The sequence below is a fragment of the Plasmodium chabaudi genome (genome assembly GCF_900002335.3).
Source record: "Plasmodium chabaudi chabaudi strain AS genome assembly, chromosome: 12".
Classification (NCBI taxonomy): domain Eukaryota; phylum Apicomplexa; class Aconoidasida; order Haemosporida; family Plasmodiidae; genus Plasmodium; species Plasmodium chabaudi.
The window spans coordinates 1548035-1568917 of NC_030112.2; the positions used below are offsets into that span (position 1 = coordinate 1548035).

Sequence of the window (20883 nt, forward strand, 5' to 3'; positions counted from 1 at the left end):
TTATAAATTAAATTTATTACTATTTATATTTTAAAACAAAGTAATAAAATTTTTATGGACAAAACAAATAGTAAAATAAAAAGTATCACTTAAAAAAGTAAAAAATAATAAAAAAAATATGTGCAATATATATGATGTCATTTTATTTGGTATATAACAAAGACGAGACCATTTAAAATGCATATACATAAGTTTGCACCATTGCAACGTTGCAAGATTGCATAGCGATTTTGAGTGTCATTGTTTATGTGAATGAGACTTAGAATATTTCTTGAAGAAAAAAATAATATAGCTATTCACATTCAGTTAATATTTCAGCGGAATTCTCTGTTACTAAAATAGTATGTTCCCATTGTGAGCAAAAAGAATTATCATTAGTACAAACAGTCCACTGATCTTTCCATGTATGAATGTTTATACTTCCTTCAGATAATATAGGCTCTATAGTAAATATTTGGCCTTTTTTCATATATTCATTTTCTTCATGACTATTAGGATAATGATGTTCAATTAATGGGTACATATGCATATTTGTTCCAATAAAATGACCACAAAAATCTTTAATTACATTAAATCCATTTTTATGAGCATGTTCTGTAATTACTCTTCCAATTTCTGAAAATTTCTGACCATCCCTACATATTGAAATAGCTTTATAAAGACACTCTTTACTCACTTCGATTAATTTTTTGTGTTTTTCTGAAATATCACCTATCCCTGTTGTTCCAGCACAATCACCAAATACACCATCAAAATAAACTGTACAATCATAAGTTATTATATCCCTGTTTTTTAATTTCCTTAAATTTGGTATCCCATGACAAACCACTAAAATTTTCAAAAAAAAAAAAAAAAAAAAAAAAATATGACCAGGCAAGGTAAATTAAGTCAACAAGCTATATATTAAGCTATCTCTTTTTTTCATAATAATTATATACGTAGACCTAATTAGTCATAAAAAATGAAAAAAATTGTTTACCTTCGTTTGGTGATGCACATACTGTTTTAGGAAAGCCATGAAAATTAATTCCAGCAGGATAAGCATTGTTTTTTATATAAAAATCAAATGCTAAATTGTCAATTTCTTCTGTTGTTATACCTTCTTTTGAACTTTCTAAACATAATTTTAAACAATTCGCTGCTATTTTTGCAGCCTTTTTCATTTTAATAATACTATCTTCATCTTTAATTTCGTAAATATTATTAGAGGGTTCTACAACTCCTGTTTTAGCATAGCTTGGTGATTTTATATGTGTTGGAATTTTTTTAGAAGGTACAACTTTATATTTCCCTTAAAAAAAATGCAGATATATTTAATTTATCGACAAATAAAAATAGCAGAATGCTGTATTTATGTAAAATATTACATATATATATGTGTGCATGTTTGGATAGAACTAGTCAGACATATATTTGTTTTTTTTCATTACCATCTTCTAAGGTAGGTTTAAATAAAGTGGTTTCAGACACTCTAATTTTATTTAATTTTGGTGTTAATACATATGTATGAAAATTATATTTTTGTTTTGATATATGGGGAAACCGAGTTGTCCAATTTTTATATAAATATGACATTCTTCTTAATTTATACATAAGTTAGCTTTAATAATATTCCTTTTTAAATATTTCGTTTTCACACAATAGCAGGTCATGTATATATCTTTAACTAATTTCCTTTATAATTATTTAGTATGGATGATTAAGGACATATTAATATTTTTTGTATTTTATTCTGTCATTATGGTGTTATACAAAAGTTTATGCCTTTATAAAAAAAAAATAGCTAACTACAGAATGCTATGGAGAAATATGGGCATTAATCGGAGGGATACATAATTAAATATTAATTATATTTTAAGTATTTTATAAATATGTATTAATTCATATATTAGTTAATTTACATTTTGTATTTATAAAAAATGAAAAATTATAATTTTATAAAATGGTATAGTATGATATTCAAAAAATGGAAATTTAAAAATGGGCAGTCATTTTACAATCGTCTATAGCGAAAAAAAATTATAGTATGCATAATAATGCTATTATTATATAAATATTTATTTATATATACAAAAAAATTTTACTACAAATTATAATAAAATTTTAATATAATTTATAGATTTTATTTCTCTTTAATTTTAAAACATTTTATTGATTTAAAAAAACAAAATTAAGTTTTATTTTTTTTTAATATATCATTATTCTAATTAATAAGTTTGATAGACTATTAATTACAAAAGCTTTATAATTTTTTTGTCATTTTTTAATTTTAACTATAGAATAATAAAACATATAAAATCTTTAAACAAGTGAAAGTACGACAATATTATTTTAATTTTCATTTTAATATAACTATATATATAATTTTTAATATTGTTAGTGATACCACCAAAAAAAAACAAAATTTTATTATATGCTACTTTGACAATTTGGTATAGTACTTTTGGTTACCCCCACGAAGAGCTAATAAACCCACTAAAATCGAAAGCAAAACATTTTGTCCAATCTTTATACGTATATTTAAAATCGTATATAAATGAATAGCAATTTTATGTAATACCATTATCATATAAGTACACAAACCAGCTACATATATATATAACATCATCCACATATATATATACTACTTTTGGGAGGTCAAGCATTTTTTAGTTTTTTTTTTGAAGAAATCCCGGAATGTATAACACAATTCAAAACGTTTTTGATAATACTAATTATTATACAAATATTTTACGCTTTTATTACAATGTTAACAAAATAGCAATAATTTTTAATCAATCAAAGAGAGCAGATATTTCCTAGCATAAACAAAACCATTAGGCATTTTGTCATATTAATTTTTTTAGTCGTTTGGAAGGACTTATAAAAATCGGACAATAAAATAAAAATGAAAGTCAAATATATTAGCTAGCGGGTTTTATTTTTTAATAGTTTTGTTTACCCCATTTTAAATAAATAACTATTTTTTAAGTGGTTGATTCCCGTTGCATATATAGTAGCATGTGCATGCTAATATAAATATATATCCGAATATTAGAGTATTATCCCTTCTGGTACTTATACCAGCAGATATATATTATATATATATATATATATGCACATTTTATGTGTATATTTTATGGGCATATAAGAAAATAGGCAGAAGGAAGATTATATTAGTTGATACCATTGTATTATAGCGGTTATTCATTTATCCCAACGGATATATGCGTAAATATTCTGCGCCCGTCGAAAGACATATATACAAGACAATTGATATGTGTATATCAACTGTTAAAGTGGTTCATATAAAATAGTTAGTAAACAGACATAGAATATCGTTTTTTTTTCTTCATATTTCACTGTTGATATAAATGAATAAATTTTATGTACCAAATCAGAATGACACAGAAAATTCCCTTAATGATGGACCCCCTACCTATATGGAAGATGATATTCCAAAAAATAGATATAGAGAAAAGCATTCAATAGTATATGATGGTACAATAGATATAAATAGTATAACAGATATAAATGGTATACCAATAACAAAAGAGTTTGATTTTATATATGATGAAAAAATTGATAATATAATAATCCCTAATAGGAATAATATAAATGGCTCAACTATACTTATATCTAATACTACTCGAATAGATTATAAATGCATTTTTCGATATGCAGCTGAATGTTCATCCTTTTTATGTGCTGTGGGAATGTGGGGAATATTGGAAGATATATTTCGTATATTATCAAAAGATGATTGTTATATTATGTTTTATTATTACTTTTGTTTTGCAATAATATTTGCATCCTTAACTTTTGCATTTAATTTATATTTTAATGAATCGGAGGATGTAAATAAATATGCATTTAGTGATTTGGAAAATCAGGGTTAATTTAATTTGATTTGATTTCAATATGATTTGCATTGGTTTATATTTTTATATTCATGTGTGATAATTGTAGACATTTTATAATTTTTTTTAAGTCCAAATTAAATTATAATCTTTCTATATATTTCTTTGTTTCATGACATATGCATATTTTTTTCATATGTGTTTGTATATTTTCATTATAAAAATTAATTCTAATTTAAAATGGTTTAAGATTAAAGAAATAAATATATGTTGTGTGTATGTATACAATGTTTCTTTCTTTATTTAACAATATAAAACTTTAAAAATTGTTGAAAACAAAATATCGGATATACCTCGAATTATGCAAAGTAAATAGCCTTTATAAGATGGCGAAATGAAAGCAAAATTAATACCAAGACTATAAATATGTATACATTTTCCATGCATATTTTGTTATAGCAAAAAATGTAACCTTTATTCTTAAGCCTGTTGCTTAATTTTGAATTATTTATAAAAAAATATAATTTAAGTCTGAGTAAAAAATAGTTATATTTTTATTCACATTTTTCTTTTAATTACATTATTATATTAACACCTATTTATATATGTATAAAAAATTGGCTATATTTTATAATGCTTTATTTGTTCTGGTTTAATAAGCGAGAATAATACTGTTACAAGTTTTGGTAATTTTAACTTTTTTACACTTTTGGATTTTTTCTTAAATATGTTATTAAAAACTTAAGACAGTGAGGACACTCAAAATATATTTATATTACAAAAGATATCGAGAAAAAAACAAAAAAGGGTATACATATATATGATGTATTATTTGGTGGTATTATCATTCGAGAGTATTTTTAAAAAAAAAACATAATGCCATATTATGTAATAGGGATATATAGTGAGTTCTATGTTTTGGGGTTTATATATTTAATGAATTTTTATTTAACAAATTTTATGAGATAATGTGAAAAATAAATAATAATCCAAAAATGTATAATAGATAGAATTTTCCATTTAAAAAAAAAATTATGTTACTACAAATATATGCATATATATACATGAAATATGTTATTTTTTTTTCTCTCAATTATATTTTTTTAACATGCATACATTTGTTGAATTATAATTTATTGTATTTTTTTTATTTGTAGAAATTATTATTTTTTTATATTTTTCATAAAATTCAGAGATTCCCTGAAATATAATTTTTTACGATTTGGCAGTTTCGAAAAAAATTACGTTATACCAATTGTTTATATGACATTGTAAAATTGTACATGCATAATATTGTATATTTTGTATGTATATTTTGTATATATATATTTAGTTAGTTAGTTAGTTAGTTAGCTAGTTTAATTACTTATTTGGTACTTTATTATTATTTCCTGTCCCAATTTTTTTTTTTATAAAATATTGTAACAATGGATGTTGAGAAAAGTAAGTTTGAGATAAAAAAATATTCACATATGCTCCTATGCTATCCGTTTTGTATAATCACTTTTTAGCTTATAAAATGGTATTGGATGTGTTCTATATGTTTCCTTCATCGTTTCATATTTTCTTTCTATTTCTTTTTTTATCTTTAGTTGAAGAGCTTAAAAAATTTGTAGCAACCTGTGAAGAAGACCCATCGATTTTGCTTAAACCAGAATTTTCCTTTTTTAAGGACTTTATCGAAAGTTTTGGAGGAAAGGTAAAAAAAGATAAAATGGGTTATGAAAAGATGAAGAGTGAAGATAGCACAGAAGAGAAAACCGAAGAAGAAGAAGAAGAGGAAGAAGAGGAAGAGGACGAAGAAGAGGAGGAGGAAGAAGAAGAAGAAGAACAGGATGATCCTGAAGAATTAGAATTAATTAAAGAAGAAACTGAAGAATGCCCACCATTAGCTCCAATTATAGAAGGAGAATTATCAGAGGAACAAATTGAAGAAATATGTAAATTAAAAGAAGAAGCTGTTAATTTAGTTGGAGATAAAAAATATGAAGAAGCTTTAGAAAAATATAATAAAATAATTAGTTTTGGTAATCCATCGGCTATGATATATACTAAGCGTGCTTCTATTTTATTAAACTTAAAAAGACCTAAAGCATGTATAAGAGATTGTACAGAAGCTTTAAATTTAAATATTGATAGTGCTAATGCATATAAAATAAGAGCTAAGGCTTATAGGTATTTAGGAAAATGGGAATTTGCTCATGCTGATATGGAACAAGGACAAAAAATCGATTATGATGAAAACCTTTGGGATATGCAAAAATTAATACAAGAAAAATATAAAAAAATATATGAAAGAAGAAGATATAAAATTAATAAAGAAGAAGAAAAACAACGATTAAAAAGAGAAAAAGAATTAAAAAAAAGATTAGCAGCTAAAAAAAAAGCTGAAAAAATGTATAAAGAAAATACAAAAAGAAAAAATTATGATTCAGATTCTTCTGACTCATCTTATAGTGAACCAGATTTTTCGGGTGATTTCCCAGGTGGTATGCCAGGAGGAATGCCTGGAATGCCTGGAATGCCCGGAATGCCCGGTGGAATGGGCGGAATGGGAGGAATGCCAGGAATGCCTGGAGGTTTTCCAGGGATGCCAGGTGGAATGGGTGGTATGCCCGGAGGTATGGGAGGAATGCCTGGAGGAATGGGAGGTATGCCCGGGGGAATGCCAGGTATGCCAGATTTGAATTCTCCTGAAATGAAGGAACTTTTTAACAATCCCCAATTTTTTCAAATGATGCAAAACATGATGAGTAATCCAGATTTAATAAATAAATATGCTAACGATCCAAAATATAAAAATATTTTTGAAAATTTAAAAAATTCCGATTTAGGAGGTATGATGGGTGGCAAACCTAAACCTTAAAGTTATCTATAAAAATTTTAAGTGCGTTTTTACGTAGCACCAAACGTAAAGATAGAGTACGCATGTATAATGTTATTAAAATAAATCTTTCTTTGTGAATAGGTATGTAAATTGCATATACCAAAGAATAATTATTGACGGGTATATCGAATACGTACGCCTCTCTTTTTATACATACGTGTGTTTAATTAATTATCCATTAACTTTGTAAATCGTTTTTTATTTAGTTATTTATATTTTTTATTTTATGCTTAAAAAACATGAATGAAACTATTATTATAAATAAAAAATGAAGTCAAAAATTAAAAAATAAATTGTCGGAAAAAAACGAGAGACAAAATTTAAGATATAAAAAATATATGGTCATACGAATATGGTATTAAAGCTGTATAAAATTTTATCAATCTCCTGTAACAAATAATATTTTATTTTTTCTTTTTAAAAAAGTTCCTGAAAAAAGGGGAAGGAATATGTATAAATTATATAAAGTTTGTAAATGTGTATGTTATATTTGGTTATTTACAATATTATTATCTTTGTCTCTTACGTGAGTAATGTTTGTTGAAGGTTTCTTTTTTTTTTATTATCCGCCGGTTTTTTTTTATCATCATTATTTGACTCATTGGCAAAACTCTTTATAAGATTTTTTTTTATAGGGGCTTCCTTATCAACTGTTACTAAATAGCCATTTTCAAAGAACAGTTCTGTTTCTTTATCCTATACAAATAAAAACGCAATCAATTGTAAGTAACAAGATAGTGTAGCATAAATTAGATAGGTAGTTTGTGTTAATAGGGGAGTGGATATGAAAAGAATCCATGCTATGGTTATATAATTTTTTTTGATGTACCAATTTAACTCGTTTCGTGGCATCCGATTCGATATTATCCGGGTCAAGGCATTCTGTGCTTTTATTACTTTCAGTGGATTCTTCTAAAAAAATAATAAATAAAAAAATGGTTAGCTATTCATATATTTGATTTTACATATTTTTCTTTTTTTATCACTACAATCTTATTACCCAATTTAACTTTAGCCAATTCGGTGTTGTATGTCGATGCTGAAAATGTTGAAAATGTTGAAAATTTAGAAAGTGAATGAGTGTAAATATTGCATAGGAAATGTGCAAAATATTAGTAAAGCAATCGAACTGGCCATATATATAGCAATTTTAAATGCATTGCTTGAAAATGAATGCAATTATAATGCTCTTATTTGATCAAGTTATCATTCCTTGCTTTGAAATACTTACATGGAAAAGGATCTGCTTTATGTTTGCTTTCGCTTAAGTTTTGAGAAACTTCAATTTCATTTTCTACTATTAAGAATGAAAAAAAGGGTGATAATAAGTTAATTTTTTTTGCTATAATTTTTTCTTCCATTTTTATGTATATAGGTATACCTGTGTTTTTATCAGAATTATCCTGATCAAATAAGTTACATTCATCTATTGTTTTATTTATTTCTGATTTGTTTTGGGTTCCCTTAATATTATTAATATCTTTTTCAGAAGAAATACGATGAGTCGATTGTTTTAATGCATCCTTTTTGGTACTACTGTTGGTATCGTATTGTTCGCTTTTAACAATTTTTGAATATTTAATTTGATCATTTGTGCTGCTATCTTTGTTCGATTTATCTATGTTTCTTTCTACGCTATGATATTCCTTTTTAGTGGATATATTTACATCTTGATTATTTTTATTAATTCGGTTACTATTTATAGAATTTTTTTGTGACATCGAATTTGATATCATATTGCTATCGTCAATTAACTTTTTAGGGGACACTAATGCTAGGAATTCTTTACTTTCCCTACTAATTGATCGATTAGCAGATACAAGAATACTGCTTTTTAAGTCTGGATTAGTAATAAGTTTTTTTTTTGGAGTTGCATTATTATCTCTTTTGGTTGGTGAGCATGATAGATAATCCCATGGTGAATCTGACTTTTCATATTCATAAACATAATCATTTAATTTTTCATATATCCCATTTTTAGAAACTATTCGTTTATTTATTTCATTCAATTCTTGCATCCATAACATCGAAAAATTTGTTTCAATATTTTTTGCTTGTAAACTGTAAACATTGATTGTGTAGGCACCTTCTTTTTTCACGCCTAGTGTAATAAGAGGTGTAAAGGAAAAGAAAATGAAATGTGTAGAGAATGTGTAAGTAGCACTCCTTTCGAATACATAATTAAGATTGCACTCTTACTTTCGATGTCGCTTTCAGAAATAACAGCATTTATATATTCATCGCTATTATTTTTATATCCTTCGATCAGGTATGTTACACATAATTTTTCTTTCCTTTTTTGAAAATAATAATTCATAATCCTAAAAAAGGTGAAAATTCAAATATTATGTACTGTTAATAATTAATCAAACTCAGGCATCGTAATGTTCTTAAAAAATAGTAGCATATCACATGAACATAAATATGTATTTTATATAACCATATTTATGAACTTACTTTTGAGATAAGTCTGATGAAATATTTAGGGTGAATTTTACCCATATTATGGTGATCTAAAAAGAAAATAAAAAATTATGGCATAAAAATAATATATATTTTTCGCACTTTTCAGTTTTAACAATGTTGTTTATCCTTGTTACATATATGCAACACTTATTCAAAATGTTCTTAATGTTAATAAGTAAGCGGTATAAATATGTATTTTTTATGTTATTACAGAGTGTCCATTCTTTATGAAATAATCGAAAAAGCAAAGTAACTCCTCTATATTTGATACGTTATTAATATCTTGCATTTTTTTATTGCTTAAAAATTGGTTTATATATTTTTGTCTTTAACTAAAAAGGAAAAAAAACAAAATTATGCATATAGCTATCCAAAATATGGTGTAAAGGTAAAAGAAGCAACCTTGGTGTTTCATGCTTGTATTCGTATTTAGTATACTTAAAGGGGAATGAATAGGGAGCTAATCCCTTTACATAAGCATGTGCATGTATACATATATATGTGTGTATGCATAATACCTGTATGCATCCAACTGTTCGAATAAATTTACACACACATGGGTATGTGTGCCTTTTGTAAGAATATAGTTATTCTTGATTAAAATTGTCCCAAGCTTTTTTGAGGCTATGAATTGGAATGACATATAAATAGTTACACACAATAAAATATATAATATATAATAAACAATTTATTTAATATATTTTATATACCCGCATATATAACATATTAAAGAATGCTTTTTAATTAAAAATTTAAAGGAAAAACAAAAAAATAAAAAATACGTATTAATATTTACAAGCTCAGCAATATTGGTGTTAATAATTTACACATTTAAAAGGGTATATATATTTCCCTTTTTTTATATAAACATAAAAAATCGAAATAATTTTTTTTAAATAATTATATACATATCAAAATATGTCAAATAAAAAACACAGGTTAAATCATATTTATGATTTATGTATAATTAAGGCATTTACTAATACAAATAACAAATTTTGTATATAATTAATATTTCATTTTTTTTAAAGACACTTATTATTGCTTGTCCTCATGAGCATTTACAGAACAAAAAAAATAAAATATGGAAGCATGGCATACCTTCATATTATACGTATTATTTTGATAAATGAAATTTTCCTATAATATCAATTAGTATGGTTATACAAAAAAATGTGATTTACTGAAACATGGTTAGTGGTACCAAATAAAATGAAAACACAAGAAAAGTTCTACTACCAATATTGGTTTTTTTTCACTGTTTTATCATTATGATATTTGTATTTATTTTTAGCTTAACATATTATAATACTTCATTTTAAATAAATAATAACAAAGGAAAAAAAACATACAATATAACATAATTCAACATATCTTTAATATTTCTCATCATTGCCATTTCAACCTACTACTATATAACTTTTCCATTTTCCTTAAGTGATAATAATTTAAAATTATTTATAAAGCTAAATCGTTTTTTTGTTTTTTTTAAATATACGATCAATAAAAAATTTTTTTTAAATTATTATACATAAAACAAATTATTATATCACTATAATTATTTAATATGTATGTAGTTACTAATTTATTGTAAACAAAATAATAATATAAATTTCAATTATCAATAAATAAATGTATCCCACGTAGTCTAGACGGTTAGGATATTCGGCTTTCACCCGAACGACCCGGGTTCGAGTCCCGGCGTGGGAATAATTAAATTTTTTTTTAAATCCCTTATTTTTTATAATATATAAATATTTTTTTATTACACTTTTTATATGTATAATAATTTATTTTTTTCTTATATACGATTATTAAAAAAAATTATATACTTTATCAAGTTAGTTAATATTTTATGGCAATTTACGGGGATTGCTATGTATACACATGTGATGCGGTATTATACATAATATTATTACATGATCATATTTTTATAATTTAGGACACAAATAATACTTTATATTTTTATTTTATTTTATTTATTATATAAAAGTAAAATTGTAAATACATTTTATTATTTTTTAAAAGTTGAAGCAATAAATAAATACATTTTTTATATTAATATAATTTGAATTTGCATACTTTCGCTGTTTTTATAAATATAATACAACTTATTTAATACCCTTTTTATTGTAATAAGAAAATTACAACATTATGAACTAGCCAAAGTAACAATATATATTTTTTATCGCTATCTTATAAAAATAAAAGTCTTTCCTTCCTACAAATATGTAGCGATTATACCAACGGATTTGAAGTCCACAATCGATTGTATTTTCAACAAGCAAGTACTTAAAAAGGTGAAAAAAAGTTTATATTATATATATGCATATTTTTAATAAATATATATCGTAGTTGAGCCAATATTTATTTAGTATAATGCTTGTAAAATGGTTAGCTTGTAAAATGGCTAGCTTGAAAATAATAAAATATCCAAAAAATATAATGCTTTATAAAATATAGAAGATTGTTATAAAAATAAATAAAATACTACATTTAAAGCGTTATAATATTTCGAATATAATAATATTTTTTATTAAAAAAAAGACGTTAATTATATATAATTAGTTGGATATGTTAAATAAAATAAAGCATAATTTTAATAAGATTGCACGAGGTGGGGTTCGAACCCACGCGGTCTAGTGACCAGAGGATCTTAAGTCCACCCCCTTAACCACTCGGGCACCCGTGCTTACAATAATGTTAATATGCTATTATTTTAATTTTTTATAAAAAATATAAATAAACAATAAAATACGATACCTTACATATATTCATATTTTATAGGTACAATATAGCTTTATGAAAAGGCTTTGAAAATTTTCTACATACCATAGTCTTTAAGGTTTAAACATTTCAAACATATATTTAAAAAAAAATATATAATGTTTTGATATTTATTTCAAAAAAAATCCCCATATATTAATTTTTAGTAAGGAATTTCATATTATATGTTTTTTTTTTTAAATAGCATATAAAAATTATGTAAGTTCATTAATTTGGGGTAATTTTATTTTTATTACTATATAGCCATTTTAGTAGCTAGCCTTTTATAAGTACATTTTTTTATAAAGTAGCATGAAAAAAGCTAGCTACTAAAATGGTATTTGAATAAAATGCGTCCCCTTATAAAAAAATAAAATAATAAAATAATAATAATAATAGTTGTTATAAGGATATAGAACAAAATGGATAGGATAAATGAAGAAGGGACCGGTGAAGAAGATGATAGTGGAAGTGACTTTGTATATGAACCAATAAATGTAAGGAAAAAAAAATTTATGAATCAATTAGTTAATAGTTTTTTAAATGAAGACAATGAACAAGGAAAGGAAAAGAAAAGAAAACACGATGATGATGAAATAAGTGAAAATGGAAAAAATAATAAAGGTGGTGATAAAGAAGAGCAAGATAATGGACAAATGAAAATTGATATGAATAAAACTTTACTTGAAACATATTATAAGATAAGAAAAGAAAAAGAAAAAAATACAGAAGTTGATGAAATAGATGAAATTCGTAAAAAGGAAGAACATATATTAGCTCAAATATCAAAAGCATTAAATGCTCCCTTACAATCTGTAAAAGAAAGAGCGAAAGGAATAGTATATAAAGATAGCTTTAAAACAATATGGACATTGCCTAGTAAATATAAAAAAATGTCTAAGGAATATGTGGATAAAATACGAAAAGTATTTTACATTGATGTTAGTGGTAATGATGTTCCACCTCCTATAAAAAATTTTAAAGATATGAAATTTCCTAAAGCAATATTAAAAGGGTTGAAAAAAAAAAAAATAAATAAACCAACACAAATACAAATGCAAGGATTACCATCTATATTAATAGGTCGAGATATTATAGGAATAGCTTTTACAGGGAGTGGAAAAACTATAGTTTTTGTTTTGCCATTAATTATGACCTGTTTAGAAGCTGAATTAAGATGCCCAATAGAAGAAGGTGAAGGACCATTGGGTTTAATTATATGTCCTTCAAGGGAATTAGCATCACAAACACATAATATAATAAATTACTTTTGTGAATATTTACATAAAGATAATTTTCCTATGTTAAAATCGTTATGTGTGATTGGCGGTGTTAGTACATATGAACAAGGGAAAGAAATTAAAAAGGGTGTACATATGTTAGTAGCAACACCCGGTAGATTAAATGATATGCTAAATAAAAAAAGGATGACGTTAGAACAGTGTCGATATTTATGTTTTGATGAAGCAGATAGATTAATTGATTTAGGATTTGAAGAAGAAATTAGAAATACATTAGATAATTTTTCAAATCAAAGACAAACATTATTATTTAGCGCAACTATGCCTAAAAAAATTCAAGAGTTTGCAAAATCAACTTTGGTTAATCCAATAATAATAAATGTGGGACGAGCAGGTGCTGCGAATTTAGATGTTATACAAGAAGTAGAATATGTTAAAGAAGAATTTAAATTATCCTATTTATTACAAGTTTTACAAAAAACAGGACCACCTGTTTTAATTTTTTGTGAAAATAAAAAAGATGTTGATGATGTACATGAATATTTATTATTAAAGGGGGTAAATGCTATAGCTATACATGGTAGTTTAGGGCAAACAGAAAGATTAGAAGCTATTAATTTATTTAGGAACGGTGAAAAAGATGTTTTAGTTGGAACAGATGTTGCATCTAAGGGATTAGATTTTCCATCTATTGAACATGTCATAAATTATGATATGCCTAAAGATATTGAAAATTATGTACATAGAATTGGTAGAACAGGTAGATGTGGAAAAACAGGAATAGCTACTACATTTATAAATAAAAATCAAGAAGAAGCTATACTATTAGATTTAAAAGCATTATTAATTGAGGCTAAACAAAAAATTCCACCTTTCTTAGAAATGCTTGATAGTAAGGGAATAAATTTAAAAGAAATTGGAGGTGTCAAAGGATGTTCCTATTGTGGTGGATTAGGACATAGAATAACCCAATGTTCTAAATTAGAAACACAAGCTACTAAACAAAAAACATCTAGACAAAAGGATATACTATCAGGAAACAACAAATTTAATAATATGAATGCATATACTGGGGATTGGTAAAGAAGTATATTCGTTTATTTGTTTTATTTGTCATTTTGCTAGTATGACAATTTTATCATTTTTTTTTGTGCAACTATTATTCCGTGTTATTTACACTTTATAAACTTTTTTTAAAAGTATTAAAACTTTGAAAATTGTAAAATTATGAAATAAAAATATGTTCTACAATGTTAGAGTGTTCAATGCAACACGCGGGAAAACGTCGAAAACGTCGAGAAAGTGGGTGCAGCATAAAAAAATTATGAAAAAAAATTAGGAAAAAAAATTAGAAAAAAATATGTGCAAAATGGATATGATGCATTACCCCTGGAATGGGTACCTATATAAGGAAAGTGAATAGACGATTCTTTATATGCACTTGCATTTGTTCGTTTCTCATAAGTTCATTTTTCTTTCTATAAGTTCTGAGATAGGCTCATCAGGTTCGTTATTTAATTTTTCCATATATTCATATGTTTCAATTTTATCAATGGTATTCCTCATAACATCAAGAGATAATAAACTACTTTTTATTCCTGGTAACCTTCTTGACATAGCTACGATTTCTCTATCCATAACATTTTTAAAAACTTCTTGTGTACCATATATTAGTCCCGTCCTTTTTAAATAATTTTTTTCTTCATTATATAATATTTTATCATGAAAAGTTTCAATATTATCTTCCTTTCCTTGTAAGTTTATATCCCTAATATTAGTAACATCCTTTATTTGAAAATCAAAATTGAGTTTATCTAAGTGGCTGTTTTCCATTTTAATATAATTAAAAATTATGAAAATGTGAAATTATATTATGCTATGGTATAATCATTAATTAGTAAACATACCAGTTATAGGCTAAATATAATAAAAGTAATTTTATTATTTTTTTTCTCCTATTTAAAATATGTACTAATACTAACTAATCAATAAAATTATTTTTATTTTTTTTTTAAATGTGTTTTTTTTTTTTAATTATAACGTTACTCCTGTTTATATACCCAATAAGGAACAAAAAATATTCATGAAATTACTAAGGCAAATATTTATGTGTATAACACTGTGCCGTATTTTATTTATTTTTTTTTTTCAACCAACAAAACTGTATATGTATGTTCTATTCCCCTTAAAAAATTAAAAAACATTTTTAATAGCATATATATGTAAGCCTAATTACACTACTTATAGTTTTTCCCAAATAAAAAGAAAGCCATATTTATATTATTTTTTAGGGAGCATAAATATGTATAGTCAACTTTTTTATAGGCCTCCATATAACACACTGGGCTTGCCATATACTTTATAAACACTAAAAGAACAAACAGAAATGGTGTTATAATTATTTTTTAATTTGTTGTGCCATTGCTATGGCATTATTATTTTTTTACTTTTTTTGATTGTTTCTTCCCTTTAAGGGACTATAGCTTGCATTTATTATGAAAACAAAAAATATTTTTATTTTATACGGTATAAGTGAATAATATGTCTATGGGTTTTTAAAAAATATATAAAATATCAGATAATATTGAAAAAAAAAATAAATTATATATTTATAATTCCATAAAAATAAAGAAAAAGTATATATTCTTTAGAATTAATATATACTGGAAAAAATGATAATGCATAAAAGTATGTACTTATATCAATGTATTAAAATGGTTATATATTGTTCGGTGGGTAAAGTAATTCCATTATAATATCAGGTCATCATATTTTTTATATGCACACACCTGTTAACCTTTCATTCTCAAAAAAAAACAAAAAAATTTAAGAGTGTGATACTGTAAGGGAAAAGGCTTTAATAAATAACATCTTGTAGAGGGGGATCTAAAAAAATATAAAAAATGTAAAGCAGTGAAGTAATGAAGTAGTAAGTAGTGGAAATGGGGAAGGCATTTGCTGGCAATCCATTACAACAATATGAATGTTTCCTTTGTATTTGCACTTACGACTGATATTGAATCTGTTCGAACGCATAATTTAACGGCTCGTTTCTCCTCCTGAATTATTACTTCGCTCAGTATGACTAAATTGTTTGTTGTTAAGCATGCAAAGTAGTACATCTCCTGTAAATAAATGAAATGAAATAAAGTTTGTAAATAATGTTATGCTTGCAAAGAAGTGGAATAGCATTTTATGAAATAAGAATGTAGGTCATATTCTGAAAGTACGTTGAAACTATTTTGCTTTACCATATTATTTGATGCTCTTCGAGCTATTAAATTAATATTGAAAATTTTCATTCTCTTGATCAATATGTCTGATGTTATTACGATGGGACTTGTGGCCATCAAAATGCTCTGCATTACATAGTCAGAATAAAAAATTGCATACATGTGTTATGTTATCATTAAATAATGTATGAACTGTGTGAAGTGCATAAAAGGGAATGAAAACAATAATAAGTTATGAATGCATATATGTACCTCTTTCGAATCTTCAATAAGTTTCCATTTTTTCTTGAAAATGTCTTTTTCCATATTAAAATTTTCAACAAAAACGATGAAAATATCATATGGGACATTGAAGTAAAATATGTCAAGATTGGTTCTTATAGCAACCTAAAAAAGGTTGATAAAAAAATATATTTATAATAAATTATATCCTTAAAATGTTTGCAGTTTTAACTGTTTTTTTCATTACTTGTAAAAGCAATGGGTAGGTGGGAGGTGTGTTGGAGTTCAGCATGTTAGGGGCTAGTGTGACGAGGATTTCTGAAAAAGGCAAGAACAAAACGAAACACATTAATAAGGTGTATCTACATAAAATGCAAAACCGCTTTCATATCGGCCATGTAATTACCTTTTGTCTCCCCCATGAAAATGTTCTGATTGTCAATCGGGTTAGGCGACGACAAGCCAAATCTGCAAACAATTCAGAAAGGAAATGGGAAAGGAAATTAATATAAATGGCATAACATCATTGGTAGAAACTAACGACGTATGCATCTTCGATTTGCACATTTCACAATTTTATTGGCTTACGAATTTTTGTTTATTTGAACTCCAGAAACGATGAGCGGGTTTGGTGTCTGGTTTGTTACAGCAATCTTTAAGTATATCTTGCCTAAGAAAGGGTAAGTAAATACAGAGTAAGTAAGGAAGGAAGTAAAAAGGGGAGCTAGTACTTTAAAATTTTAAAAATAAGAAGAGGCATATACCATCTACGCGATTTATGGAAGCCATTATGGAAAGTCCACGTTGGCCTTTGAGACCAGCATCTTCAGTAGTCAAAACTTGTGTTAGTTTAACTGGAGGATGTGATTTTTTTTGTTTCGAATCATCGGCATTATTATTAACATTTCCATCTTCATTAAGTTCTATTAAATCAATATTTTTTTTATTGTCATAAGTATCATCTTTATAATCATCTGAATCGGATGAATTATTATAGGATGCACTAGATGATCCAGAATGATTTGATTTTCTATTAGGACTTGAACTAGTATCATATTTTTGTTTTTCCATTTTTTTTTTAATTTTTGATATATTAAAATTATCATCATTTGTTTCATCATTTTCATCATAAAGAGAATTAGTATCGTTGTCATTATTATCTCGTTTAACAATAAAAGTTTCAGGTAATTTGTGATATATTGATGAAAGCATAGAAATATTTTTAATAAGTTTATTTAATAATTTAGTATCTGTAATAACATTATCTTCATGTATTGGTGGCTTTTCCGTAAGTACAATTTTTTTTGCTGCTTCAACATCTTTAGATAATAATCTCCAATATATATATGCTCGATCTCTTAAATCTGGATTATCACTTTCTTCTGTTGATAGTTTTAAAACTTTAGTAATTATATCCTTTGTATTTTTTGATGATTTTAAAAATAATTTAACACTAGATGTTAATATTTGTAATTGAACATTATATGGTTCATCAACAAAATTTTCTAAAAATAATTCTATTAATTCATGAGCATTATCTATTCGTTCAACATATTCTCCAATGATCCATATAAGTGATGCTTTTGCATTTGATTCTTCGAGTAATTCTAAATTTTCACATAATATAGTTATAATACTTTCATATTTGTTTGGATATTTTCTAAATATATCTTTAATAACAACAACACATTCTTGTGTTACATAACTAATTTTAGTGTCGATAAGGTCGAGAAGTATATTTATACATTTTTCACTAGATTGTGGTAATTTGATTGCACAATTTCCTATTGCTCTTACGCTTTTTTTAACAAATTCTACATCTACTTCTGTTGAATATTCTTTAAGTTCATATAAAACTAAATCAACATTTTTATCTGTAACTAATCGGATTATAATATCTAATTTTTCCATTTTAACATAAGCTGGTTCATTATATTTACAAAAAAACATATTAATTTTATCTGAAAGCATATGAGGAAACTTTTGAGTTATTAAATTAATATTTCTTAATGCAATATATTGTATTTCTGGTTCGGAAGATAATAAAGTAACTAAAGATGGACTTAACTTTTTATGAACATTCTTAATAAATTCTTTATCATTAATTTTATCTAATAGTGTTAATATAACTTTGATTGATGATAAAACAACTGCTGAATTTGCATGGGATAATCTAGGTAATATTCTTTCTAGAACTCTTTCTGCATCTTTACTGCTTTTGGGTTCATATAAAACTAATGCATCTAAAATAAAAACTTGACCCCATTCAACACATTCATTAATAGCATTTAATAATTTATTAACATTATTTTCATCTTTATTTATAATATCTTTTAATATACTTTTATTTGAATTTTCACAAATATCAGTTAAAGAAATAATTGCATTGGCTACTACCATTGCATTATTGTCATCCAATATGTTTAGTAATGTATCTATAAATCCTTCTTCTTCGACTAATTTTGGTGATATATCATAAAGTTTTGCAATACATATAACGGCTGTTTTTCTAACATATGGATCTTCATCTTTTAAACATCTTCTTAAAGGCTCTATTAAATATTCTGTGATTTGTTCTAATCTTATACATCCCATAGTTCTAATTGCTAATGCTCTTATTAAAGGGTTAGGATCTGAAGAATCTTTTCTAAAAGTATTAACTGCTAGGATGGCTAGTTCGGGTTGGACCTTAGCATAATTTATTACGTATAGATATACTAATTTTTTTAATTCAATATTTGATGTTTGCATACAATTTACAACATCAGAAAAAAGCATCGATACATCTTTACCTACTGTCATTGCAGCAATTATTTTTTTTATAGCTTCTTTCTTTTTTTCCTTGTGACTTGAATGAAGCTCTTCTTTGAGCTCATGGATTTCTCCTTTTTTGGTGGTTTGGAAATATCTTAAATCCGACATTTTATGAAAAATTAATTAGAGATTGTGTTAGTAAATATGAAAAGGTTTGGAAATGTGAATAGGTGCAAAGTGGTGAAGCAGCTTATGATGATACTAAGCATGCATATATGAAATAATATTGTGGTTGTGTTTGAAAGTATGGTGAATGTACTTATATACTATGATAAATTTGGTATGCTATTTTTGTTTTTTTTTTTTTATTTTGATTGGTTCTTGTTGCCCCCTTCATTCTTCCATTTTTGTTCGACACAAATCAGAGTACTTGAGGGTGGCGGCCCAAAGCAAACTGAGAAGGTTAAGGAGGTTGGGTGTTGAAATAAATATATAATACTGATTGATTATTTGTTTTAGAAAATGTATTTATTATGGTAACTATTATAGTATTTTGCCACTGTACAGAAAATTATCACTCTATTACAATATAATGTATATACGTATGTATATTTTTTTATTGTTTATTTATGTGGATTTATAAACATATGTATCTTAAACAATTTTATGTAAATCATATATTTGATAAAAATTGTACATTTGAATGTATATTAATGTTTTTTTTTTGCTAGCGTTTTTTCTCTAAATTTATGTTTTTTTTTTATTTCTAATTATGGCTATTTAGCTATTTTTGTTTAATTTTGTATCATAAAATAAATGAATAACTGGATGAATAAATAATTATAAAAATATAAAAAATAATAATGTATAAAATATTTCCAAATAAACTTGTAAAGTTATTGAAAAAAAATTAAAACAAACTCTAAAAGTTTATGTATACGTACAAAAAGGGTTTAGTATTATGAAGATAATATTTTTACCAACCTACTTAAAAAAAAATACATATCGCGCCAGCCATTTTGGTTATTATTTTTTTTTTCATATTTTGTACATAATATTTTGGAAAAAAAAATATAAAAATATAAAAAAAAATAAATGAAAATTTTAATGATATTTTTTATTTATTTTGAAATCCTTTTTTTTATAAAAATTAATACTTTTTAAATATGTCTATATAGTTTGTAAAATTGGCTAATTAGGGGGATAAAATTTTTATACCTAAAAATGTATGAAAATTTGTAGGGCAACATTATATTATTTGAATATAAAGGAGTAGGAAAATATTGAACTAAAAAAAAAAATAATAATTGTCTCTTCACCAAATTTGGAATAAACATTTTTAAATGTAGGTAAGTCTATGCCACTACAATATGGATGGACTTACATATGTCTGTTAGTAAAAATATGCATAAATTTTCACAAGCATATAAGCATTAAATGTGTTGAAACCAACTTTTGTGTGCAACAACGAATTA

The 20883-nt window shown here is 25.1% G+C and overlaps 7 protein-coding genes and 2 non-coding genes across 9 annotated transcripts; 4 read left to right on the forward strand and 5 right to left on the reverse strand.

The window, feature by feature from the left end:
- Window positions 1-292: 292 nt before the first annotated feature.
- Window positions 293-1593, reverse strand: PCHAS_1242500 (methionine aminopeptidase 1a, putative; the record flags this gene model as incomplete). The annotated part of the gene is made up of 3 exons (XM_016799015.1): window positions 293-828; window positions 980-1291; window positions 1431-1593. The coding sequence occupies 3 exons, from the start codon at window positions 1591-1593 to the stop codon at window positions 293-295; spliced, it is 1011 nt and encodes a 336-aa protein (XP_016654365.1).
- A 1760-nt stretch (window positions 1594-3353) lies between these two features.
- PCHAS_1242600 (conserved Plasmodium protein, unknown function) lies at window positions 3354-3878 on the forward strand (the record flags this gene model as incomplete). Its single annotated transcript, XM_737003.2, has 1 exon — window positions 3354-3878. One exon carries the CDS (start codon window positions 3354-3356, stop codon window positions 3876-3878), a length of 525 nt encoding a protein of 174 aa, XP_742096.2.
- Window positions 3879-5266: 1388 nt separating this feature from the next.
- Window positions 5267-6705, forward strand: PCHAS_1242700 (Hsc70-interacting protein, putative; the record flags this gene model as incomplete). Its single annotated transcript, XM_016799016.1, has 2 exons — window positions 5267-5282; window positions 5432-6705. The coding sequence occupies 2 exons, from the start codon at window positions 5267-5269 to the stop codon at window positions 6703-6705; spliced, it is 1290 nt and encodes a 429-aa protein (XP_016654366.1).
- A 425-nt stretch (window positions 6706-7130) lies between these two features.
- On the reverse strand, window positions 7131-9481 carry PCHAS_1242800 (conserved Plasmodium protein, unknown function; the record flags this gene model as incomplete). Its single annotated transcript, XM_016799017.1, has 9 exons — window positions 7131-7155; window positions 7253-7422; window positions 7556-7638; window positions 7727-7765; window positions 7958-8023; window positions 8108-8827; window positions 8926-9047; window positions 9184-9239; window positions 9404-9481. 9 exons carry the CDS (start codon window positions 9479-9481, stop codon window positions 7131-7133), a joined length of 1359 nt encoding a protein of 452 aa, XP_016654367.1.
- Window positions 9482-10829: 1348 nt separating this feature from the next.
- PCHAS_1242820 lies at window positions 10830-10902 on the forward strand. The gene has a single exon. It is a non-coding gene; the product is annotated as a tRNA-Glu (tRNA).
- Window positions 10903-11801: 899 nt separating this feature from the next.
- Window positions 11802-11884, reverse strand: PCHAS_1242840. The gene has a single exon. It is a non-coding gene; the product is annotated as a tRNA-Leu (tRNA).
- A 496-nt stretch (window positions 11885-12380) lies between these two features.
- On the forward strand, window positions 12381-14282 carry PCHAS_1242900 (ATP-dependent RNA helicase DDX41, putative; the record flags this gene model as incomplete). The annotated part of the gene is made up of 1 exon (XM_738663.1): window positions 12381-14282. One exon carries the CDS (start codon window positions 12381-12383, stop codon window positions 14280-14282), a length of 1902 nt encoding a protein of 633 aa, XP_743756.1.
- A 375-nt stretch (window positions 14283-14657) lies between these two features.
- Window positions 14658-15032, reverse strand: PCHAS_1243000 (proteasome maturation factor UMP1, putative; the record flags this gene model as incomplete). The annotated part of the gene is made up of 1 exon (XM_738664.2): window positions 14658-15032. One exon carries the CDS (start codon window positions 15030-15032, stop codon window positions 14658-14660), a length of 375 nt encoding a protein of 124 aa, XP_743757.2.
- Window positions 15033-16025: 993 nt separating this feature from the next.
- On the reverse strand, window positions 16026-19576 carry PCHAS_1243100 (AP-1 complex subunit beta, putative; the record flags this gene model as incomplete). Its single annotated transcript, XM_016799018.1, has 8 exons — window positions 16026-16085; window positions 16208-16324; window positions 16451-16558; window positions 16685-16819; window positions 16902-16972; window positions 17061-17122; window positions 17243-17324; window positions 17419-19576. The coding sequence occupies 8 exons, from the start codon at window positions 19574-19576 to the stop codon at window positions 16026-16028; spliced, it is 2793 nt and encodes a 930-aa protein (XP_016654368.1).
- Window positions 19577-20883: the final 1307 nt, after the last annotated feature.